Source organism: Phacochoerus africanus, chromosome 15, assembly GCF_016906955.1.
Source record: "Phacochoerus africanus isolate WHEZ1 chromosome 15, ROS_Pafr_v1, whole genome shotgun sequence".
NCBI lineage: Eukaryota > Metazoa > Chordata > Mammalia > Artiodactyla > Suidae > Phacochoerus > Phacochoerus africanus.
In genome coordinates, this window is record NC_062558.1 from 80,690,209 (window position 1) to 80,712,281 (window position 22,073).

Sequence of the window (22,073 nt, forward strand, 5' to 3'; positions counted from 1 at the left end):
TGCTGGCCATTACTTCGAACAAATGTGCCTCTTTTGAAATGTTTACAGGTACAAAGAGACAGGGCTGCTTCTTGCCCAGAAGAGGAACAGACTTTCAGGAACTCAGTGACTTGCTTCGGCAGCAGTTCTGTCAAAGCAACACAAACAGCAAAGGACAAGGGCTGTATCTCACCCACTGTCTCCCTAGGCAGAGGCTGCTCAAGTGGAAAGAAATCTCCTCAAGTCAATTTTGGTGCCAGTGGGGTTCCCTAGTCAGAACGTGATCCCCCCCCCCAGAGGTTTTCAAGCATTGGGCTATGGCTCAAGGAGGGGCACCCAAGGCTAAAGTAGTTTCAAAGAAACCAACTTCTCCAGGGACGACCAAAGATGTGAGCTTGGGATGTGGCCCCTCTCCTAAGGCATCCTTCCTCCTGCCCATAGGCCCTGCTCCTTCTGCCAGATGCTTCCTTTCTCTGCATATGGAGATCCACCTGGAAAGGAGTCAGAAGGAAAAGACTTGTAGGAGATGAGCGAGAGGCAGAGGCCTGATGACACAGGGAGACTTTGTTTCTGTTTTAAATGAAATGCAAAGCCAGGGGATCACCAGGCAGGCACACTCCTTGACTACTTCCTGCATCTCTCCAGTCACTCCTGCAGCTGAGAAAGGACTGCTCTGTCTCCTTCTGCAGCTCTGCTGGTGCCTAGCACATTGCCAATTGCACAACAGGTCTAAGGTAAACTCTTCCTTCCTTTGCTGACTGAAGGACAGCAGAGGGAATGAGAAAACAAAGAAACATTTGGGGCTGCAAGAGAACAAACCATTGCTACTCCCTCATTTATTCACAGAGACACCAAGACCTTGAAAGGGATTTATCGTGTCCGAGGTCACTGGAGAGGTTATGGCAGAGCCTGTATTAAGAACCCAGTTTTCCGCTGATCACAGTTCCTCAGATGAGAGGACGTGATTGTCACCTCTTTTTCCGCCACAACTGTGGCACATGGAAGTCCCTGGGCCAGGGATCACATCTGAGCCGCAGCTTCACCCTACACCACAGCTGCGGCAACAGCGGACCATTAACCCACTAAGCCACAGTGGGAACTTCTGTCACCTCTTTTCTTATATCCCCAAGGCCCAGACCAACACACTGCACAAGGCTAGGTGAGTAAGCTCTTTGCCTGCTCTCTGATGATCTAAGCTTTTTTCCTGAAGAGGTCAAAGGTGGCCAAGCAACCAAGTTGCCCACCTCCTGGCTCATAGAAGCTTCCCCAGGAGGCCACGCAGGTGCCTGGGGTGGGTAATGGGCTCCTGGACATGGCAGATCTCTTCTGCAGGAAGTTATCTGTCCCCCTGGGGCATAAGCCCAGGCAGGAGGCTCTGTGAGTGCCCAGCTGACAGAGCTCACTCCAGACAGATCTAGCCCGACACAGAGGAGGAAGGTCTGGACCCCTCCCAACAGGACTCCACCCCACGCCTTCCTGTGCACATTGAGGCCCAGAGGCCAACACACCCAGCAGGCTCATGTGGCAGCCAGAGAGCCAGCAGCCTGTGCCCTCTGAAATGCCACCGTTTTGTGATTCAGCCTATTTCAAGCTATTTTTAGTGTAAGCGAAGCCCGGATTTAAGGGAGGGTGGTGTGGGAACAAGGCCTTGTCTTCCTCTCTCTCCTTCAACACGCTGCTCCCTGTTTCCCTCAGGACAGCTGCTCCACCAACAGCCACCAAGAAGTAAAAGAAAATAAAATGCCAAAAAGAAAAAGAAAAAAAAAAAAAAAACTGGGGAAAGGTCAAAATTCAGCCTCTTCACTAAAGCACACTCCGAAGGTGATGGTTTCTCAACCTTTCAGACTTAGGCACTGGATCCTGGCTTCTCCGCAGGTGCAAGAAACCAGTACACCCAGTCCATTTACTTTCTGGATTAACCCATCTCCAGCCAACAAGGAAGGCCCAGAGGTCTGCTTGCCCAGGGAGGAGGCACAGTACAGGCACAGCTTACGGGTCACCTGGATGTCCTTGGGAAAGGTCTGCATTTCCAGAGGCTTGTGTACCAGGAATCACACTTCCATTCCAATGGGCCCCTGGCTCCCCAGCTCCAAGCTTCCTTCTGTGTCAGCACCGGGCCAATCTGATGAACCACAATTAACTAAATGAGCAAAAAGACAGCTCTGGTACTTAAGAGGCCTGGGTGCATTTAATTGAGTTTTCAAGTGCCCTAATTTCCTTCAGACTGAGGAGCACTGTCCTGCCCTAGTTCCCTCACTACTCAAACACGAGGGAACGTTTTCAGCAATAAAAAAAAATTTAGGGCAAATGGCAGATTTCTGTTGTTGATATTCATCTGAAGGAGTTGTTTTTCTGGAAAAAGCTTCATTCTGGACCCAGACCCTAAAAATGGGGCTCTTAATGCACCACTTTGGGAGGTGTGGGGCTTGGAGGCACGAGTCAGTCTGCCTCCTCCTAAACATAGCCAAGTACACGAAACTTGGAAGCATCAGCTCGCGTGTGGTCCCCAGAGTGCCTTTCCAGGCACGTGCTCCCTGGCACCGACCAATGGCTGGCGATTCTGTTCTCATCATCCTCTCTATTTTTGAGTCTCTCTGCTAAACAAACTTCCTCGCAGCTGAAATGGAGGCTCCAAAAAGAGTCTCAGTCCACCAGGCTATTTTTCTGGCTAATAGGGGGCTGCCAAACCATCAGCAGTCCCCAAAGGCCCTGGGGGATAAGCTAGGTGAGACCCCTGTCCCACAGCCCAGGATGATGGGCTTCAAATACAGATGTTCTGTTTCCCACAAAGCCCGGGAGTTGGGGGGGGGGAGGGGCAGCTTTTATTGGCAGGGAGGAAGGGAGAAAAGGAGAGGAGAGAAGGAGGGGAGGAGGGAGGAGGAGGAGGAGAGGGGAGGGGAAAGGAAAGGAGAGAGGTAACGAGGAAGGAAAAACGGAGGGAGGTAGGGCAACACTGGTCATATAAATGCATTTGCTTAGTCCCCTTGCGTCCAGCAGCAGGAAGACACGGGATGTGAGATCGGGATTAGAAGAACTGGGCTCCTAGACCTGTCCAAACACTGATGGAGAAGTCACAGGCTCTGATTTACCACCAAACTGCTTCAAAAACCTTGCAACCCAAAAGGACTGTAGCAAAATGCAACCTAACACTTCACTTTCAACACTTGGGATGATTTCACTTTGCAGATTTCACTAGAAAAACCAGATGTGTCCAGTGCCTCATCTGACACCTCACAGGTGCTCCCAGAATGTTTGCAGGAGTGGGTTAATGGCTCAGAGGAGAGGCCTGGCATGCACAGGAGAACCTGTGTCCTTATCTTTGGTGACTCAACACACTCTCCTGAATCCTTCTGATGGATTTGTGCTTGCTGCCCACTGAAATGGACAGTAAAGACACTGCCCTATGTCAGAGGGCACAAGACATGCCCTCTGAAACCAGCCTTGTGTTGGCCTCACCCCACATCCAAGGAGGACTGGATACGGGGACCACAGTGAGTACACTTGACCCTCCTTCCACCAGACTCATCTGTCATCCTGCCAGGCTGTTTCCTGTGACACATACACCGACAATGCACAGCTCCCAGGGAGCACCCAGCCAGCCCACTGGCCCTCTGGTCCCCAGCCAGCTCAGGACAGCTTTATGGAGTGAGAATTTCCTGGCCAACTTGACAAGGATGAGTCAGGCTAGCCTGGGCTAGCTTCAGAAATGCCAGGGCCAGAATTGTGTGCATGGACCGAACCTGCAGCAGGCTGCACCCTGACCTGGTTCCTGGGGTGCTCTCAGGCCCCTTTCAGATGGCCATGCCCAGAGCTGGCTCAGCCCTCTGAAACCACATCTGAGTTTGGTGGGTCTGAGACTGTTCCCCTCCCCATCACAGGAAAGGATTAATCCTCCACTCCCTACCCTCTCTGTTTCATCATCCCAGCACATTTCCTCCATGACTTGTCAAATAGACTCATATGACAATAATAAAATAAAAGCTAATGCTTATTAAGCACCAACCACATAACGGGCACTATTTTAAACATTTTACATAGATTGGTGCATCAAGTCCTCCAGACAGCATGAAGAAGCAGAGACTGCTATTAATTATGCTTATTGAACAGGTGAGAAAACAGGCACCAAAAGGTGAAGCAACTAGCCCAGGGTGAGGCCTAGAGAGGGGTGGGCTGAGACTCAGCAGAATGACCGCAGAGGTGGGGTTCTTAACCATGCTGTCGAACCACCATGCACCCCCTCCCCACGCGCCAAGGGGCTCAGCCTCCCTTCCCGAGGATACACGACCCACAGAGAGAGGAAGGGCAGGAGCTGGTGATGCTCATGCTCCGCCTCCTCTCCTTGTCAGCTCCAATCCAATAAGAGACACTAGGAGCCAGATGGAGAGCAAAAGAAAATAGGAGCCCCGTTCAGACAATGCTGGGTCAGCCAAGGGGCTGGGCTCCCATCTCCCAGCCCAGACACAGAAGCCAAAACAGAGCAAACTGAGGCCACGGAAAGCCCTGTGCATCCTGCCTTATTTATTGGATATCCTCTGAGTGGGTGCTGCCTTCAATTCTGTGTGCCCGGAAACGCCAACCGAGGGATGTGGGTTGAACGCACGGATGAGTGGGTGTAGATGAGTATACAGATGGACGGATGAGGCAGAAGAACAAACAGGCACCCACTCCCCCAGAATCCCCAGAGGAGAGAGGCAGCAGCTGCAGAAGTACTGCCACCGGAGCCCAGAGGCCAGGGAACCAGGGATGAAGTGCACTGCTCCCCGGCCAGGAGGCACTTCTCTCCAGAGCTGAGGATTGATTTCTGAAACTCTCCTTCATTTTCACCAGGAGGTCAGAGGTGCCAACACACCAGACAGCTGCTCTTTACAGAATGTGGTGGAGATGCTGGCACACAAATCACAGGGCCGGTGGACCGGCAGCCAGCACGGCTGAGACTCTGGCCTGCACGTCTGGACTAGGGGTTTCCTCCGTGGAAGGGACTAGACACTGGGCTGCTGGGCGGGGCCTGGGGTACACTGACTGTGGGGGATGCAGGCAGTGGAGGGTGAGACAGAAAGAAACCCTGCCACAGAATTCCCAGACACAGTTCACTGACCTGGGGAAGGGGACATTCCCATGCAGAGCCAGCTGTGGAAACTGGGGACTCACCTTGCTCTCGTCTTTGTATCCCCATCTCTCCCAAATCACTTGAGTTTGTGGAAATAATGCAGAAGGTCTCTACAAGAATGGGCTGGATGGTACATCTTATCTATTACCTTGTGCCGTGGAAACAAGTCCTGTTGGCCACTTAAGAGTGGCCAGTCACAGAGCAGAAGGGGAGCTCGATGATCTGGTCTGGGCCTTGACAAATGCATTGCTTCAGGACCAAGCAATAACCAGTTTACATTGGCATACTTTGGACTCTGGATACTACTCAATTCTGCTATTGTCGTGTATTGCCATAACAGCTAATACAACATGTAAATGAGAGTGTGACTACATCCCAATAAAACTTTATGAATACTGAAATTTGATTTCACGTAATTTTCACGTCACAAAACAGTCTTTTGATTTTTCAAAAATTATTATTATTTTTTTTTTTGTCTTTTTAGGGCCACTCCCAAGGCATATGGAGGTTCCCAGGCTGGGGTCAAATCGTAGCTATAGCTGCTGGCCTACGCCACAGCAACACCAGATCCAAGCCGCATCTGCGACCTACACCACAGCTCACGGCAACGCCAGATCCTTAACCCACTGAGTGAGACCAGGGATCGAACCTGCAACCTCATGGATACTAGTCAGATTTGTTTTCCTTGAGCCACAAAGGAAACTCCTAAAAACTACTTTAAAATGTAAAAAACACCCTGAGATTGTGAGCCGCACAAAACAGGCAGAGGGCCAGATTCAGCTTATGGGTTAATTTCCCAATCCCTGAGTGAGTTCAGTGTTTCCCAAAATGTGTTCTTTGCAATGCCCATAGGCATTTCATGGGGAAAGGGTTCCACACCGAAACAGGAGTGGGAAATGCTTGGCCAAAGTCTTCCTGCTTTCTGCTTCCAGCCTTACACACTGATACACGCTGGACAATCTCAAAAAGGGAATGAGAAACGTATTCTGTTCAACTGCCAGGGAAGCTTTTCTTTTCCTTTCTTTCTTTTTTAAATTTTTTATTTTTTTTGGCCACCCCACAGCATATGGCATTGCCAGGCCAGGGATCAGATTGGAGCCACAGTTGCAACCTACGCTGCAGCTGTGACAATGCCGAATCCTTAACCCACTAAGCCAGGATGGGGATCGAACCTATGTCCCATGGCTCCAGAGACGCTACCGATTCCATTGCACCACAGCAGAAATTCCCAGGGAAGCATTTTATTTGAGCATCTCCTAGATCTAGTTCTCTGCAGAACCTAATCCAGGCGATGAGAATGAAGTCTGACCAACCGTCAGCAACAAAGCCTTTAAATGTGATTCTCTCTTTGAACACCTCCAGTGACAGGCAGATCACTACCTACTGTGTGTTCCTGTTGAATTCAGGGACTTCTCTGATGCATTTTCCCACCCAATGATGCTGGCCTCCAGGTTAAAAATCTAGTGTAATCTAGCATATCTTCATCAGACAAACTTTCATATTAAATAATATAAAGAAAGCATACCTTCTTTTATTTACTGATTCACATCCAAGATATAAACTCTATTTATACACAGGATAAAATAAAAATCTATTAAGTCCTGAGGAGGGAGAGGGGTGGATTACCACTAGGTTCCTTTAAAAGCCTCACTTAGGGGAGTTAAAAAAAACTAACAAAATCTCCATTTACTCCCCATTGCACAGAAAGCAGGATCTACCGCTTCACTATGGGGACGTTCTTACTAAAAAAATATAGGCCTGTGCAGCCTATGATCTTTCTGCTACACAGAGCATCTATCAATGATATAAAAAGAGCATCTATCAATGATATAAAAATCTTGTGCAGATCTTCCTAAGATGTAAAAAAATAAAAGGGGGAAGGGAGCAGAGATGAAGAGAGAGATGAAAATGTGAGGTATGTGTGAATTTGCCACCAGGCACCACTGAAAAGGTAAAGCAGAGGATGCTGATGGGGAATGTCACCACCACCTAAAGGGGGACATGAAGACAATGACATCATCCGTGTGATTAAGCTATGCCCACCTGCCCTCCACTTTGTTTAACTGGTCCAATTTCAGGTGCAAACAGCATAGCAGTCAAGGCATCTGTTTAACTCTATTAAACCAACAGGATTATTTCTCCTTGAAAGGCTTGTTTCATACCTATTTTCTTTGGGGCCCTAGGAGATAAGGATAGAATGGACCAGACTATGTATTTAATGTTAATGGAAAATGCCACACATGCAATATATTTAGGAAGATAAAGGGCAAGACTGGCATTTTTCTTTCTCCTTATTTCAATGAACCATCCCCTAGCGTAAAGCAAGTAGCATATATTTCCAGTTCATGGATTAGATGTGTGTTTCCTGGAGCAATATTTAAATGTAGTGGCATGGGACTATGACAAAAATAACCAGAAAGAGTAACTCTAAAGGCTCTCTCTTAGCTATATTGGCAAGACCAGTCTTTGAAGTGGGGAAAAAAAAAAAAAACAAAAAACAAATCTGTGAAGGAGCTGAGCAGCTACACAGCCCAGCAAGTATAGACTCTGCTTATACCTTGAACTGAGGCCATGTGTGGCTATAATACATAGTTTTTTCAGGAAAACAGTCACTCAGAGATTGGTGTAGAAATAAATACAAATACTCAGAAACAAGGTGCTAATGGAGATGGTGTAAACATGTGTGGGCCCACATTTATCTGTATGTATCTGCACGTCTATAAATTTCCCCACTATAAATAGGTTCACCAGTACTGTCACTCTTGTATTATCTCAGAAAATTGCCTGAAGAATTTCTTTCAATTTCTGCCTCTCCATTTTTTTCTTTCTTTTTAGGATCATACCTGCAGCATATGTACATTCCTGGACCAGCGGTTGAATCGGAGCAGCAGCTACTGGCCTACAGCACAGCCACGCCAGATCTGAGCCACGTCCGTGACCTACACTGCAGCTCACGGCAACAGTGGATCCTTAACCCGCTGAGCAAGGCCGGGGATCAAACCCTCATCCTCACAGACACTAGTCAGCTTCTTAACACACTGAACCACAATGGGAACTTCTCGATATCTTAATTTATAAAATAAGGAGTTGAACTAGACCAAATATCAGTAAACTATGGCCCCAGAAGCAAAGTCTGGCCCACCACCTGTTTTTGTGATTAAAGTTTTATTGGAACACAGCCTCATCCATGTATTTTCTGTGCTGCCTTCAAATCACAATGGCAGAGTGGAGTAGTTGTGAGAGAGTTTCTATGATCTGCAAAGCCTAAAATATTTATTATATGGCCCTTTACAGAAAAACTTAACCCTGAACTAGACTATCTCTTATATTGATTTTGGTTTATGATTCAATAAAGTACAACCAAAGAATAAAGGCCTACTCTGTGTGCTTCCTGCCCTTTTTATTTATGTATCCAGACATACCTTGCTTTATTGCTCTTTGAAGATACTGTTTTTGTTTTTTGTATTTTGTTTTTTGGGTTTTTTTTTTTTTTGACAAATCGAAGGTTCGTGGCAACACTGTCACGCAAGTCTATAGGAGCCATTTTTTTCAACAGCATCTCTTCACTTCATGTCATTGTGTCCCATTTTGGTAATTTGGTAATTCAAACTTTATCATTTGTTAAAGTGACCTTTGATGTTAGTGAATGACGCTGAAGGCTCCGATGATGGTTACTATCTTTTAGTAATACATGAATTTTAAGGTATGTACAGTGTCTTTTAAAACCATTCAATGGCAAAATGATTGTATTATCAAGTAATTGAAGGTCATATGACTTATTAGGTTATGTTATGACAGTTAATGTTGCTCATTAAAGTAACTTGTCCATCTCAATGGAATATGACGTTGCCATAAGTTAGTGTCACTCTGGGTTCAGGAATGCATAAGAATTTCCTGTTGAAATAAAAGTTAATTTAAAAAAACCCATAATGCTATTGCACACTTAACAGACCACAGTACAGTGTAAACACAATTTATATATGCACTGGGAAACCAAGAAATTTGTATGACGCACTCTATCACAATATTCGCTTAGTGCAGTGGTCGGGAAATGAACCTGCAATATCTCTGAGGTCTGCCTGGACTGCCTGACTCATAGAAAGATTTCGCTTGGCTCACAAAACTGTACAGAGCACACAACCACACACATGAGGCAAAAGGGAAATGAGGGAAGACACGGGTGAAGCCAGGGAGGATGTGAAAACACAGAATGCAAACCCTGAGGCGCTGTGTATTGTCAATGGCCCACCAACCAGGCTCCAAGGAGCCACTGCAACGAGGGGCCAGGATCTCTTTTCCACTTTAGAGTATTCACTGGCGGTCCACCAGGAGGACCATGGCAATCCTGGCAGGAAGAAATTTCTACCCCAAGTCTGCAGAAGCGGAGAACGTGAGATGTAGTGAGCCAGGACCCCAACTATAACCGCAGCCTGGGGTGTCTCAGTGGAATTCACTGCAACACTGATATATCCCTCAGTGCGGGGCCACTTCCAAAGTGGAACTGAGCATCCATTCTCCCAGTACATTCCCAAATTTTGAATTAAGCATGTACCAACTTTACATCAGAAACCACAGAGTTCTCCTACGGTGCAGTGGATAACGGATCTGGTGTCACTCCAGTAGCTTGGGTCACTGCTATGGCACGGGTTAGATCCCGGCCTGGGGACTTCCATGTGCCATGGGCACAGCCAAACAGAAAACAAAAAGAAATACTTTAATGTTAAAAAAGATAAGGGAAGCAGTAATCCTTGACAGCCTAGGAGACTGTAATACAGAAACCTCAGCCATCGCTCCAAGAGGGGGCCCTGTCCAGATCTGCTGTTTTTGTGAAGCTAAGCCTGAGAGCCAAGGGGAGAGACAAGGCAAGACGGGCTATTCTGAGCCCTGGTCAAAGCATGTTTATCACTTTGGTGGTGAAGCTCCAGGTGGTAGCTATAAAAAGCACTGGCGAATGGTGATTCTCATTTGTCATTGTTTACACTGAGCTCTACAACTTTATATCAACGTAAATAATTCACGCCCTGGGTCTCTGGCACTCACTGCCTTATGCCCAGTGCCTGGAAGAGCGCCTGGTGCAGGTGAGAAGTAAGGACTTCCTGAATGCACAATGTGCTCGTCTGAGAAGTTCTGGAGAACCCATGAATCTACAGACACGCTGAAGTTGTCTTGTTGAACCCTTCCCTGGCTGGGCCTTACCCACCATGCCCTGGCTTTGAGACTCACCTGTGACAATGAGACAGGTGAGAAAGGGGCCCAGATGTGGAGGCCAAGCTTCTGAGCTGTGCGTCAAGGAAAATGAATTAAAAATTGAAAAGGGAAACTGCATGGCCGGGGTGTCTAGTCTCGCTCGAGTCCCACTGGTGCAAGGATAAACATTTGGACAGTTCAAGACAAACACAGCTTTGGGTTCTGAACAGGCAGAGCTGCTTTCTCTCGCACACAGAGGCTGCAATAGGAAATTGGCTCCTTGCTTGGAATAAGGACCTGCCTTTCCTAAAGGAGAGGCCGGTCCTGAAGGCCCCGCCTTTCCTAAAGGAGAGGCCGGTCCTGAAGGCCCCACCTGTCACTCTGAGCTGCCTGCCCTCTGCGCACCAGAGCAAGCCAGGCAGCATCTTCTCCATGGAGACCTTCAGCAAGCAGCTGGCATCACACAGCAGTGTCAGGCAAGGAGGCCTGGGTACATCACGCTTGTCCACGCAAATGTTAAGAGAATCAGGCCGAGCAGCCCCAGGACCTAATTAGCTCAGAGGCAGTAAGGTCAGAATGTCACAGCCAAAGCAACAGCTGACAGTGGCTTCAAAAAGAAGAGGCATTATCTTCAACTGGGAAGTCATGACACAGGAAGAGCACTCAATAGGGAGGCTCGAGATCGGTATTGGCCTGGTTCTGTTGCCTCATTGCCATTCCTAGGCCTCAACTGTAAAATGGGCGTGACTTAGTTGCTAACCCTGGCTTCATGGCTTCCTCATAATAAACTCCTATCACATGACACCAAATTAGGAGCTAAGCAAGGAATACCATGTGGTCCTTGCCCTTCAACACGACCATAATGTAAACATAGTGCCTGGCACCATGCTGGCTCCCAAGAGATGCCCAATGACATTGTCATCATCAGCAGTATCCAAGGTGACTACCAGTGCACTTGACCTGTAGATTCTACTTCCAAGGATCACACACATGGCCGCCATGCCTCCACTGTGTGGTGCTAGTTCGGCCTTGCCTCACCAGGTCCATGGCAACAATCCTCTCCTCCTGTCCTGACACAGGCAAGGACAGCTCACTCCCTACCACCCTAGCATCCCTGAGTTCCTGCCTCACCAATTGTAGCTCCACTTGTCCATCTGTGTTTCCCTTGGTACAACCACCAATCGTGGTGCCTCCCTCAAAATCTCCTTTTCCTACAAAATTCAGTCCAGAGTCTTAGCTCAGCATGACAGCTTAGATGTGACAAGCGGTCTCCAGCCCACTTTCCCAGTCTCACTTCCCCTCAGGTGGTTTTGTGCTTGTGGCGCCAGCCTCATGCCCCCTTCACTCCATGCCATTGCTCTGTCCCCACTGCTCCTTCATTCCGGAATAATTTCCTCTCTTTTGACTTTCAGGATCCTAACTCACGTTGCCAAACTCAACTCAGATGTTTGCTGTCTTATTAGGTAGTCTTCTCAACCTCTGGCCCAATAAGCAGTCCCTTATTTTCAAGCTCGGCTATGTTTTTATCTTTGATATCATCTCTATCATCAAATGCGCTCGGTTCATCTTGAAATGCAAGGCTTTCCTCCCTATGAAGGCTTGTGAAGGCCTTCTTGACCCCCTCCTCCCCTACACTCGGCCTCCCCACCACACACACTCACACAATGTACTCAAAGCATTTCTCCTCCAGGCATTCCTTCAATAGCTTCCATCCATGGTGAATGGAATGAGGAGCATTCCATATTTTCCACGAGGATAAAAAAATAAACATCTGGCCCAGAATTACGCTCAGTAACTCTTAGCTGACGCTGATGAAGATAGTTAGAACTGTCCTCAGTGGCCACACGGAAGCAACAGGCATCACATTTGTGCAACCAAACTATCTGTTGTTCCCTATACACCATCTCCACCGTATGTGTAGAATGCACAGTCTTTTTTTTTTTTTTTTTTTTTTTTTTAGGGCTTATGTAAGTTCCTGGACTAGGGGTCAAACTGGAGCTGCAGCTGCTGGCCTACTTTACAGCCACAGCCACACCAGATCTGGGCCTCATCTTTGACCTATGCTGCAGCTTGGGGCAATGCCAGATCTTTAACCCTCTGAGCGAGGCCAGGGATCAAACCCATGTCCACATAGATGCTAGCTGGGTTCTTAACCCACTGAGCCACAATGAGGACTTCTGCATTGTCTCCCTTCATCCCACATCAAGGATCAACCTGAAATTTCCCACACAGAATCCACGCACATGCAAGGCAACAGGGATCTTACCGAGGGCTCTGGAGAGGAGACAAAGATGGTGGTCACGCAGCCCAGCCCACAACAAGCCACTGTCAATTCATCCTGAGACACTCAGGGCTGCCCAGGAGAGCTTAAGTCCCACGGACATAGACTGTCCCCCTGCCCCATCGTCCTCCACACAACTGGCCTTAGTTTCTCTCTTCTCCTTTCCCAAATCCCAACTTTAAGTTTCTCCCCTTTCTATTATGCCACCAAGTGACATCAGCCAGGGCTTCACAACCAGATTCTCCAGAAGGCTCAGCTCCTGGAGGGCCCTCAATTCTCAGAACTCTGTCCTCCTTGAAGGCTGTTTGGCCACCACCTTTATGACTCAAGCATGACATTCAGTGTCTTACTCCTTCTCTCATGCAGTTTGAGAGCTATTTATCCTGAACATCATGTAGAGCTTTCTCCCCAAGGAGAATTCTGAGGGGTGAAATTTCACCACCTCCCAATGTCTACAGTCACCTCCTCACTGAGTTTCTGCCATGAAACATCAAGAGTGATGACATCTATTTTCCAGCCTTCCTGCCTGATTTCTGATCCACCCCAACCCCAGGCACCAAGACATCCCACCCAATCTCTGAGTCAAATGACTCTTGACTGAGCCCCAGCATTCGGTCCAAGAAGGGCAGCCCATATAAAAGAGCTTCCAGAATCACAGGAGGTCATTTGGAATGCAACATCCTTCTCAGGGAAGTTCTTTTTTTAATTTTCTTTTTAGGGCTGTACCCACAGCCTATGGAAGTTCCCAGGCTAGGGGTCGAATCAGAGCTACAGCCTATGCCACAGTCACAGCAACTCGGGATCCAAGCCATGTCTGCAACCTACACCACAGCTCATGGCAACATGGGATCCTCAACCCACTGAACAAACCCAGGGATCGAACCAACATCTTCATGGATACCAGCTGGGTTCTTAACCCACCCAGCCTCAACGGGAACTCCTCAGGGAAACTCTGGACTCTGAGCAGACCCAAGGAAGCTGGCGGACAGGGCTACCCAGGCAAGAAGCCTGGTCTAGATGGGGTGACTTACTCATGCTTCTTTGCCCTCAAATTTTCCAGTCTTTTCCAGAACCATGTCCCAGGTCCCTCCAGCAAACAGGACTGGTTGGTCACTACAGGATTGTCCCACCCACAGTCCTTTCTAAGAACCAGCTCACAAGGCCAGTCAGTGAAGCCAAGTTCCACACAAGAAGATCAGAGAGAAGGCACAGAATGAGCCCAGGCTGCAGGTGGGGCTGGAAGACAGCCTCCTGAGAAATAAGGGTGTACGGACAACACACCAAGCACAGGGCCTGTAGTCTCAGGTGGGCTGCTGACCTGATGAGTTTCACCACTCGTCAACATTTCCACCACCAGCAGGATCCTGATCACACACGGTGGGAAATCAAAAAACTATGGCAGCCAGGGACCACAGTGACATCCTCAAAAGGCACACTCACGCGCACACACACATGCACATTCAGAGCACCCTGGATTCCAGCATTTGTGGGGCCTCCATGGAATTCTGAGCACACATTTCTTTGACCCTCTCTCGTTTCCAAGACTGTCAAGCTGTGTGTGTGTGTGTGTGTGCGTGTGTGTGCATGCGTGCGTGCATGCACACGCACACACACACACGAGCATACCTATTCTGCTGGCAGAAGAAATGTTCCCCAATAGACCAGCTTCCCCAACAGACCCCAGAGCCTGGCCCACTTTGCAAATCCCCCCACAAGCCACTGGCTCCAATGTGCACCAAGAACCCAGCCCCTCTTCCCTGACCACCTGTAAGCACTCACTCTTCACCCTCACCTCCCAATAGCCAGGGGCCTGGAGAAGAGCCATCGAAACCTCATGTCCCCATGAACAGAGACCAGACAGTAGACCTCCTCATGTGAGGAGGGAGTCAGGGACTCACCAGGACTCTGCCGGTCAGTGTCTGGGCAGATATCATCACCCCTGCCCAGTCTTTCACGGAGGTCATCCAGCCGACCTCGGCTGCCACCACCTCCTCCTTTTCGTCCACTGGCTTGAGAGTGCCATCCGCCTGGCTTGCGCCATTGTTAATCTTCTGGGCCTCCTGGTAACAGAGAAACAAGAGTTGAGACACAGGCACCGAGTGGATTTTAAAAACACAACCTACCCCCAAAGAATCAAAGCCACATAGGCCCCTGCCGAGGTGGGAACTGGCTTGAAGGTACAGGGGCTGGGAAGAAGGGAGGGACTGTGGCTTTGATTTTTCAAAAATCTTTTTAAAGAGAATCTGTCCTTTGTTTCCTCTTCAAATATCTTTGTGAAAGAAAGAATGAAATTATTCTCTTTCCATTTTAAAAGAAAAAAAAAAATCACAAAATCCAGGAGGGGAACCATCCTGTCTAGGGTCACAGACTGGCTAGGAAGGAAGTGAGGTCAGCTTTCTTGTACACTCCACCTGCTCAGCCGTCACACCCTTCTCACGGGTGCACCCTTCCTTCCTGAGAAAATCTCCACCTCCTCATCCTGGGCTGTGTGGTTCAAAAGGGACTGAAGGTCCACAATGATCTCCAGGAATGGAGACTGGTCAATCAGACCAGTCCACTCCTCAGGCAATACTGATTGGGCCAAGAATGGTTATATGATCCATGCCCAAGCTAATACAACTCAAGCCTGGGGCTTTTGCTGGAAGGAGTAAGAAAGCCACTGAGAATGAAGCCACTGTAGAGGAAATGAGAAGTAACAGAACACTGCTGTCATCAATTGAACACCTGGATCCAGCTGTGCCTGAAGTCCACACCAGACCTTCTTGATTATAGGAGACAATGAATTCTCCTTCATGGATAAAAAGGGTCTTGAGGAAACAAGGCTGACCTCAGCAGATAGCTGAGCCCCACATGGGGCCTTCAATTGGATGCTTTTGTAGGTACTATGCCCTCTGCCTAGAATACTCTTCTCCTACAGAAGGTCATGGCTTAGTCCCTCACTGCCCTCAAGTCTGTTCAAATATCATCTTTTCAATAAACCTTTTCTGACCACTTTTTTTTTCTTTTTTGTCTTTTTAGGGCTGCACCCATGGCATATGGATGTTCCCAGGCTAGGGGTCCAATCGGAGCTGAAGCCGCTGGCCTGTTCCACAGTAATGTGGGATCCAAGCTGCATCTTCAACCTATACCACAGCTCATGGCAATGCCAGATCATTAACCCACTGAACAAGGCCAGGGATAGAACCCGCATCCTCATGGATGCTAGTCGGGTTTGTTAACCACTGAGCTAGTCAGGTTCGTTAACCACTGGCTACCTTTTTAAAGTTCCAACTGCCTTATGATGACACAACTTTTCTGTGTTATTTTTCTCCATAGCACTTACAACTTCTAATATACTCAACAATTCACTGCCTTATTCATTTACTCTTTGCTTCCCCCAACTGCTGACTCCTGAGTGCCTAAAAGAGAGCCTGGCATATAGCTGCTCAATAATCATGAATGAAAGAATCAAAGAATTATGAGTGTCAGCCTCCCACTGACTACAGAGCCTGGGCTTAGAGGTTGCCAAATAAAACACAGGATGCCCAGAGAAATTTGAATTTCAAACAAACAACGAATAATTTTTTACTCTATGTCCCAAATATTGCATGAGACATACTTCAAACATATTCATGGTCTAAAATTTAAATTTAACCAGGCCCCCTACTCTAATAACCAATGAGATTGTTCCTGCAGGTATAAGTGTTTATGATGGCAGCAAAATTCTGTTTATTTAAAAGGCTAGAATTAATTAACAAAACAAACAGACACTGTGGATCACTGTGAACTGGAGTGAGGAGGAACACCCAACGGCAGAGGTGAAAACCTCCATCTGCAGTGGGTGGGGGTGGGGTGGAGTGAGGCCAGGAGATCTGGGAGGCACTGAATGAGTCATCTTCTTGGGGACTTGCAGGCAGGCAGGCAGGCAGGCAGGAAGCTGCCCCCATGCCTGGTCCTCCCCCGCCAGCCACCTCTGACTCAGGGACGCTGGGACGGATGGGACATTAGCAACCCCTGGCGCTCATATTTCATTTACGAGTATACTGCACCCCCCATTCCCCACCCACCCACCCCCAGTGCTGGAATAATCCAAGAAAAGGCCTGGGGCAGGGTGGGGGGCGCAGAGTGGGCTGATCTGGGCACTGCTTGCTGACGTCTGTGGAGCCAACCGCCCAAGTCACCTAAGGCCAGTCTCCATGGCCCGTTAGGATCTCGAGTCTCAGTCATGTGGAGTCTGAACAGGTGCGTGTCCTGGAAGAGACAGAGACCCTGATCCAGGGGCATCCTTAGTAAGTGAAGGTACAGATCCAGCTCTCCTGCCCCCTAGGGCTTCCCCAGTAAGACAGGGGCAATATTGCCTGCCCAAAGATGTCAGAAGGATTAAATATCACCCAATGACGCATAATACACATTTCATTAATTAGTCTCACCTCTTGCCTCTCCTGGAGCCACAGACATGCTAACATTGGTTCCCAAACTTCAGTGGCATCAGAACCAACTAGATGGCTTGTTAAAACAGAATACTGGACCCCACTCCTGAACCCCCACTTCTAACCAGTTCCCAGGTAATGCTGATGCTGCTGGGTGGAGAACCCCAGTTTGAAAACCACTGCTTCTAACCATTCTGGCCTGGCTTGATCACCGCTGCCCTGATATGAAATGGGACAGGAATCTTAACCCCCAGCTCAACCCAGGCCTCTCCCTTCACCCAGACAGGGAGGAGGCCAGGGTAAGGAGAAGGCCCTCAAATCAGAGGCTCTTGTGATTCCTTTTGAGCCATGCCTCCCAGGAACATTTCTGAGCTAGTCCAGGGAGACAGCCTGCTGTCCTGGAGGGCCAGCTCTCTGCTCCTCAATCCTGGGGGCGCAGGCTCCCCAGCTACCTGGCCAGCCCTGGAGAAGGGGAGCAGAACATAAAGGGCTGGGATGCAGAGAGCCCTCTCCAGTCCCAGTGCTTCCAACACATCAATAATTCAGAGCACAAGAGGTATATGGCAGATATCGCTCTCCTGCCAGCCCTCTCACCTATTGTTTTACAAGGCATTCATTATTTTAATTACTTTATGATAGGCAAGGAAAAACACAGACGAAAGGGAGATAGTGCTCTCATTATTTGCTTACACTAGATGTTGTGAGCATAATTACATGTGGGAGGTAGGACTAGGGTGGGTGGCTGGGGGAGTGAGTGGGGAGGCAGGAGCATGGCAAAGTCTGATGCTGGGTGGCCTGAAGGGAAAGCCCCTCTGTGCCTTGGATCCCACTGTCACCAAAGCATCCCTCAAGGGGAGCAGGTGTAACCCCTGCTCCCGAGAAAGGGAGGGGAGGCTCAGAGAGAGTTAAGTGGCCTATCTGGGGACACAGAGGGGTGGGGTTGGGGGGACAAGTGGTAAGTGGCAGAGCCCAATATAACAGTAATGGAACACCATTTATCAAGCCAGAACTGGGTATCAGCGATTCAAAATGAAGTGCCTTTTCTGTATTATCTTGCTTAGACTTTATAGTAAGTCCAAGATGCAGGTGGAATTACCACATCTTTCACAGGTCAACTGAGAGCAGGTATTTCTCATGGGAAAGCAGAGTCTGGGAACTCAGACTGAGGCAGTGAGCCCACCTGGGCATAGGTCTGTTCCACCACTCATAAGCTGGGTACCTTGGGGATGTTAGCTCCCGAGCCTCAGTCTCCTCCATGTACAATGGGGACAGGTGTGCATGGATGGTGGCTACAGCTGCCATGGCCAAGCACTACTGACAGGGTGGGTTGGCCCCAGGGATATTCAGTTAAAGGTGCACCATCAATTGCAGGCCCTGGCGGACAGGCCCAGAGCGAAACCTTAATAACTAACTATAGAATGGAGGATAAATGAGTATAGGCTCTAACAGCCCTTGGGTTTTAAGCAGGAAATGGGCCCCCAGGAGGTAAGGCACCCGATTTCTGGAAGGGTTCCAGCAGAAGCTCTGTGGCACTCCCCCAGGACAGCTGGGGCCAGGATCCCTACACAGACTCAGCCTTATACCAGTGACCTCTCAGAACCCCTTCTGACTCTAAGCTCCATTAATCAACTTCCCATGGTGATTAGGAGATTCAGGAGCAGAGAGGCTGCCCCCAAAGTCCCCGTACGCTGCTGTCTCCTGTGCCCCACAAGATGGAATGGGGCTTAGCTCTGAGTGGCACAGTGAGCATCCCTCCATCCCCAAACCTTCTACTTCCCTCTGCAGAGACGGAGCCAGCCAGTCGGCCAGGGAGGACTCCTGAGCGGGGGCCCAACAGGCTCCCCCTGGTGTCAGGAGTGAGTTGGCCCTGATCACCAACCAGGAAATTACTGCGTGGGGGTGGGGGTGGGTGAAAGACAGAAAGAAGGCGGGGTGGGGGGGCAGAGAGAGGGAACACCACCAGCTACAGGCTCCAGCTACCCTGGCCTCAGACTGACCATCAGAGATTTTCTGAAATGAAGAAAAGGATGCCCTGGAAGAAAGAGAGAACAAGAGAGAGGAGCAGGGAAATGATGAGATTGGGCAGTCCCTGGGGGGGTCCTGGAAGGAGGAGGTCTGCTCGCAGCCACCCTCCCCCTGAGGAAAGGGCCCATTTTGTCCTCCAGCCTCACCTTCTCTCACACCAGACTCTTGTGCAAAAGAAGTCACAGCTGCCTCCTGGGGACAACATGGGACAGTATCTAATCTCAGTGCCCAGACTGGAGGATGGGGAGCTGCAGGGTGAGAGTGCAGGTACAGCCTGGAGGCTGGGGGAGCACTTGGAGGCAGAGTGGCTGGCAGCCCCCTCCCATCAATGGCCTGTTGCTGCCTTCCCAACGTAATTCCTCCACATCTAACCCGAGGGAACCCATCACTCCCAGCAGCTCCTGCCGTTCCTAGGACAGTAGAAGCCTCCGTCTGGCCTGGATGGGGGATTTGGGTGTGGGACCCCACAGGGCCAAGTTTCTTATCTTCAAAAGGCTCACCAGTCCACAGCAGCGGGAGCTGCCCTGGCCCCGCGCTGGAGAGGTGAGGTGTAATCCCAGGAGCTCACCACTTCCGGTCCTCAGATCCAGACTGTCTCTACATCTTATCCTTTCTGAACTGGACCCCATATACCAGGACCCTCAAGTCTGGGGTGGGGTAGGAAGAGCTCTGAGGATTGAAAGATACCCGTGTCAAAGCCCAGCTTTTCTTTGATGGCCTTGGACAAGTCACTTTGTTTCTCGAAGCCTCTTCTGTGAACAGGGCTATGCCCTGTCTTGTAATCTGGTAAGGGGGAGTGCAGCACTTTCTGAAAGTACCAACTCCTCGATGAAGTGCGGGCAAGGATGGCATCGTGGCTCAACTCTCAGATCCCCACCCAGCCGGGCATGTTACAGTCATCACCTTGGGCCGCAACAGGATATTGGAACTGCTAAGTCCTCCCAGGTGGCCCACTGTGCTGGCTACACCCTCCCTATGAGCCTCTGCCACACCTGCTCCTGCCTGGCTGGGCTCACTCACCCCCAGGTGCCAAGTGCCAAGGCCACCCTGGCCCCATACCTGCTGGGTGACTGCAGCAGGGATGGAGGAAAGGGCAGCTGCCAGGCTGAGGCCACTCACCCCCCACAAAGCTCCAAGTCGGTCTCAGGTTTAGTTACGTCTCAGTTGGATCTGGGAAGTTAAGCACTGATCATCTGGGAGGAAAACTCCTCTGAAAAATGTGAGCCAGATCACCCTCCTGCGGCTTCTCATCCCACTCAGAGGACAAGTCATAGCCTTCACACAGTCCAACCCACCCGATCTGGCACACTCCCGCAATCATCCCGCAGGTCTCCCACTCACCCCCAAGCTTGCTCCAGATGCACTGGCCTCCCCGTGCTGCCAGAATATTCCAGGCCCACTCCCAGCTGGGGCTGACTGCGCTGGCTGCTCCCCCTGCCCCAGAGAGCCATAGCAGCTCCCTCGCCTCACTCTTTGTTCAAATTCTCACCATACTGGTGAGCATGTCCCCGCCCATCCCGCTGAACAGAACGCCCACCCCTCCACCACTCCCCCACCCCCATCCCTGCCCCTCTGTGCTCTAGCCTCCCCAGAGCGTCTACACCACCATCTGGTATACTTTAATCATCTTCGATTGTCTGTAAGCTCCATGAGGGAAGAATTTTCAGCTCCTTTGTTCACGGCTGTATCCTCAACAATGTAACATTATGAGCTCAGAGTTCAGTGAGCACTTGACAGGTCTTGGTGACAGGTCTGAAGGCAAGGAGGTTGAAGGATGGAGGGAGGGAAGGAAGAAGGAGAAAAGGAGCGCGGGGAAGGGGAGGAGCGTGGTAGCAGATGGGAAGTCAATGTCGGCAAGCACAGTATGTACAACAGACCGTATTGCTAATAAGCAGGGACGACAACAGGACAAGCCACATTTCTAGGCATCATCACAGTCATTTTATAAGGGAGGCTTAAATGCATTCATCTGCAGACATGGGGCAGGCAGCTGGCCCAGGAAGACACAGTCAGAATTTAAACCCAGCTGTCTGGCACCAAAAAGAGACAATACCTGAGCCGGCTTCCTCCCAGGGAGGCATGGGGAGCATGTGGGAGAAAGCGTGCGGGAGGGTTCCAGGCTGTTGCAAAGTGTTTAGAAAGGCTGGTTTCCACCAGAAGCCCTCGATTCATGCCAAGTCTGGGTACTGCGTGTTCTGCAGAGACCCCTCCTTAAGGTCCCTCTGCCTTGAGAGGGTGGTTAAATCAAGGACAGAGGGACATGGTTGTTTTCTCAGCCAAAAACTAACTTGGAACCATAAATCATCTTCCATGGAACAGAGCATCGGGTAGGAAATAAACGTGGCGGGGTTGACAGGCTGTGAACCCTCCTGCAAAGCCCTGAGGTTCTCAATGCGGATGCCAGCGAAGGAGGAGCTGGCATCCCTGGTGCCTCTGAGCACTGCAGGGCCCAGGGCAACCGCGGGCTGGGGAACTGACAGGGACCATGACAGGGCCAGGCCACCTCGCATTTCCAGAAGCCGTGTGCCTGGACCTCTCTCTGCCTAGGGCTTTGCTGCTATGGGGCACTTCCTGGGTGCTCAACTTTCAGAGGGCTGTGGGGGAAGGAAGCCCCTGGAAACTGTCCTCTTGTGTTTCACCGTCCCCACCTCATTCTCAAATTTCCCTGGTCGACATCAGAAAGCCATTTCCCCTGAGTCTGCATGGATGGATCCCAATTCTGAGGAATTCCTTCCATCTGCCTGGAACCCCTACCCTCACCGGTCCCCAGGAGCAGCTCTCTCTGCCTCTCTCACCCAGCAAAACTGACCCAGCATCCCGGCATGTGGTTGCCCTCAGCTGAGTCCAAAGCACAGATCCAGAAATCCAGAAATCTCCTGCTAGAAGGACAGCAGCAGGGCCAGGAGCTCTGGGATGCAAGTTAGGAAGCCTGCATGCTAGACCCGGCTTTGCCAGGAACAGGCTGTGTGGTCACCTAACCTCTCGGAGTAGAGTGAGCAGAGTTCCCATCCAGGAGATGATGGGGAACAGTGGGTTAAACCCATAGTTTTCTCTTCCTTGGAGACCAGCATTGTGTGTTCCATGA

The 22,073-nt window shown here is 49.8% G+C and overlaps 1 protein-coding gene across 14 annotated transcripts in view; it reads right to left on the minus strand.

The window, feature by feature from the left end:
• Positions 1–22,073, minus strand: part of KCNMA1 (potassium calcium-activated channel subfamily M alpha 1) — a 754,541-nt gene that overhangs the window by 509,693 nt on the left and 222,775 nt on the right. For all 14 annotated transcript variants that reach the window (XM_047760135.1, XM_047760128.1, XM_047760127.1 and 11 more), the window contains exon 2: positions 14,453–14,614. In XM_047760135.1, coding sequence (XP_047616091.1) covers positions 14,453–14,614 — 162 coding nt within the window. The remainder of the gene's footprint in view (positions 1–14,452; positions 14,615–22,073) is intronic.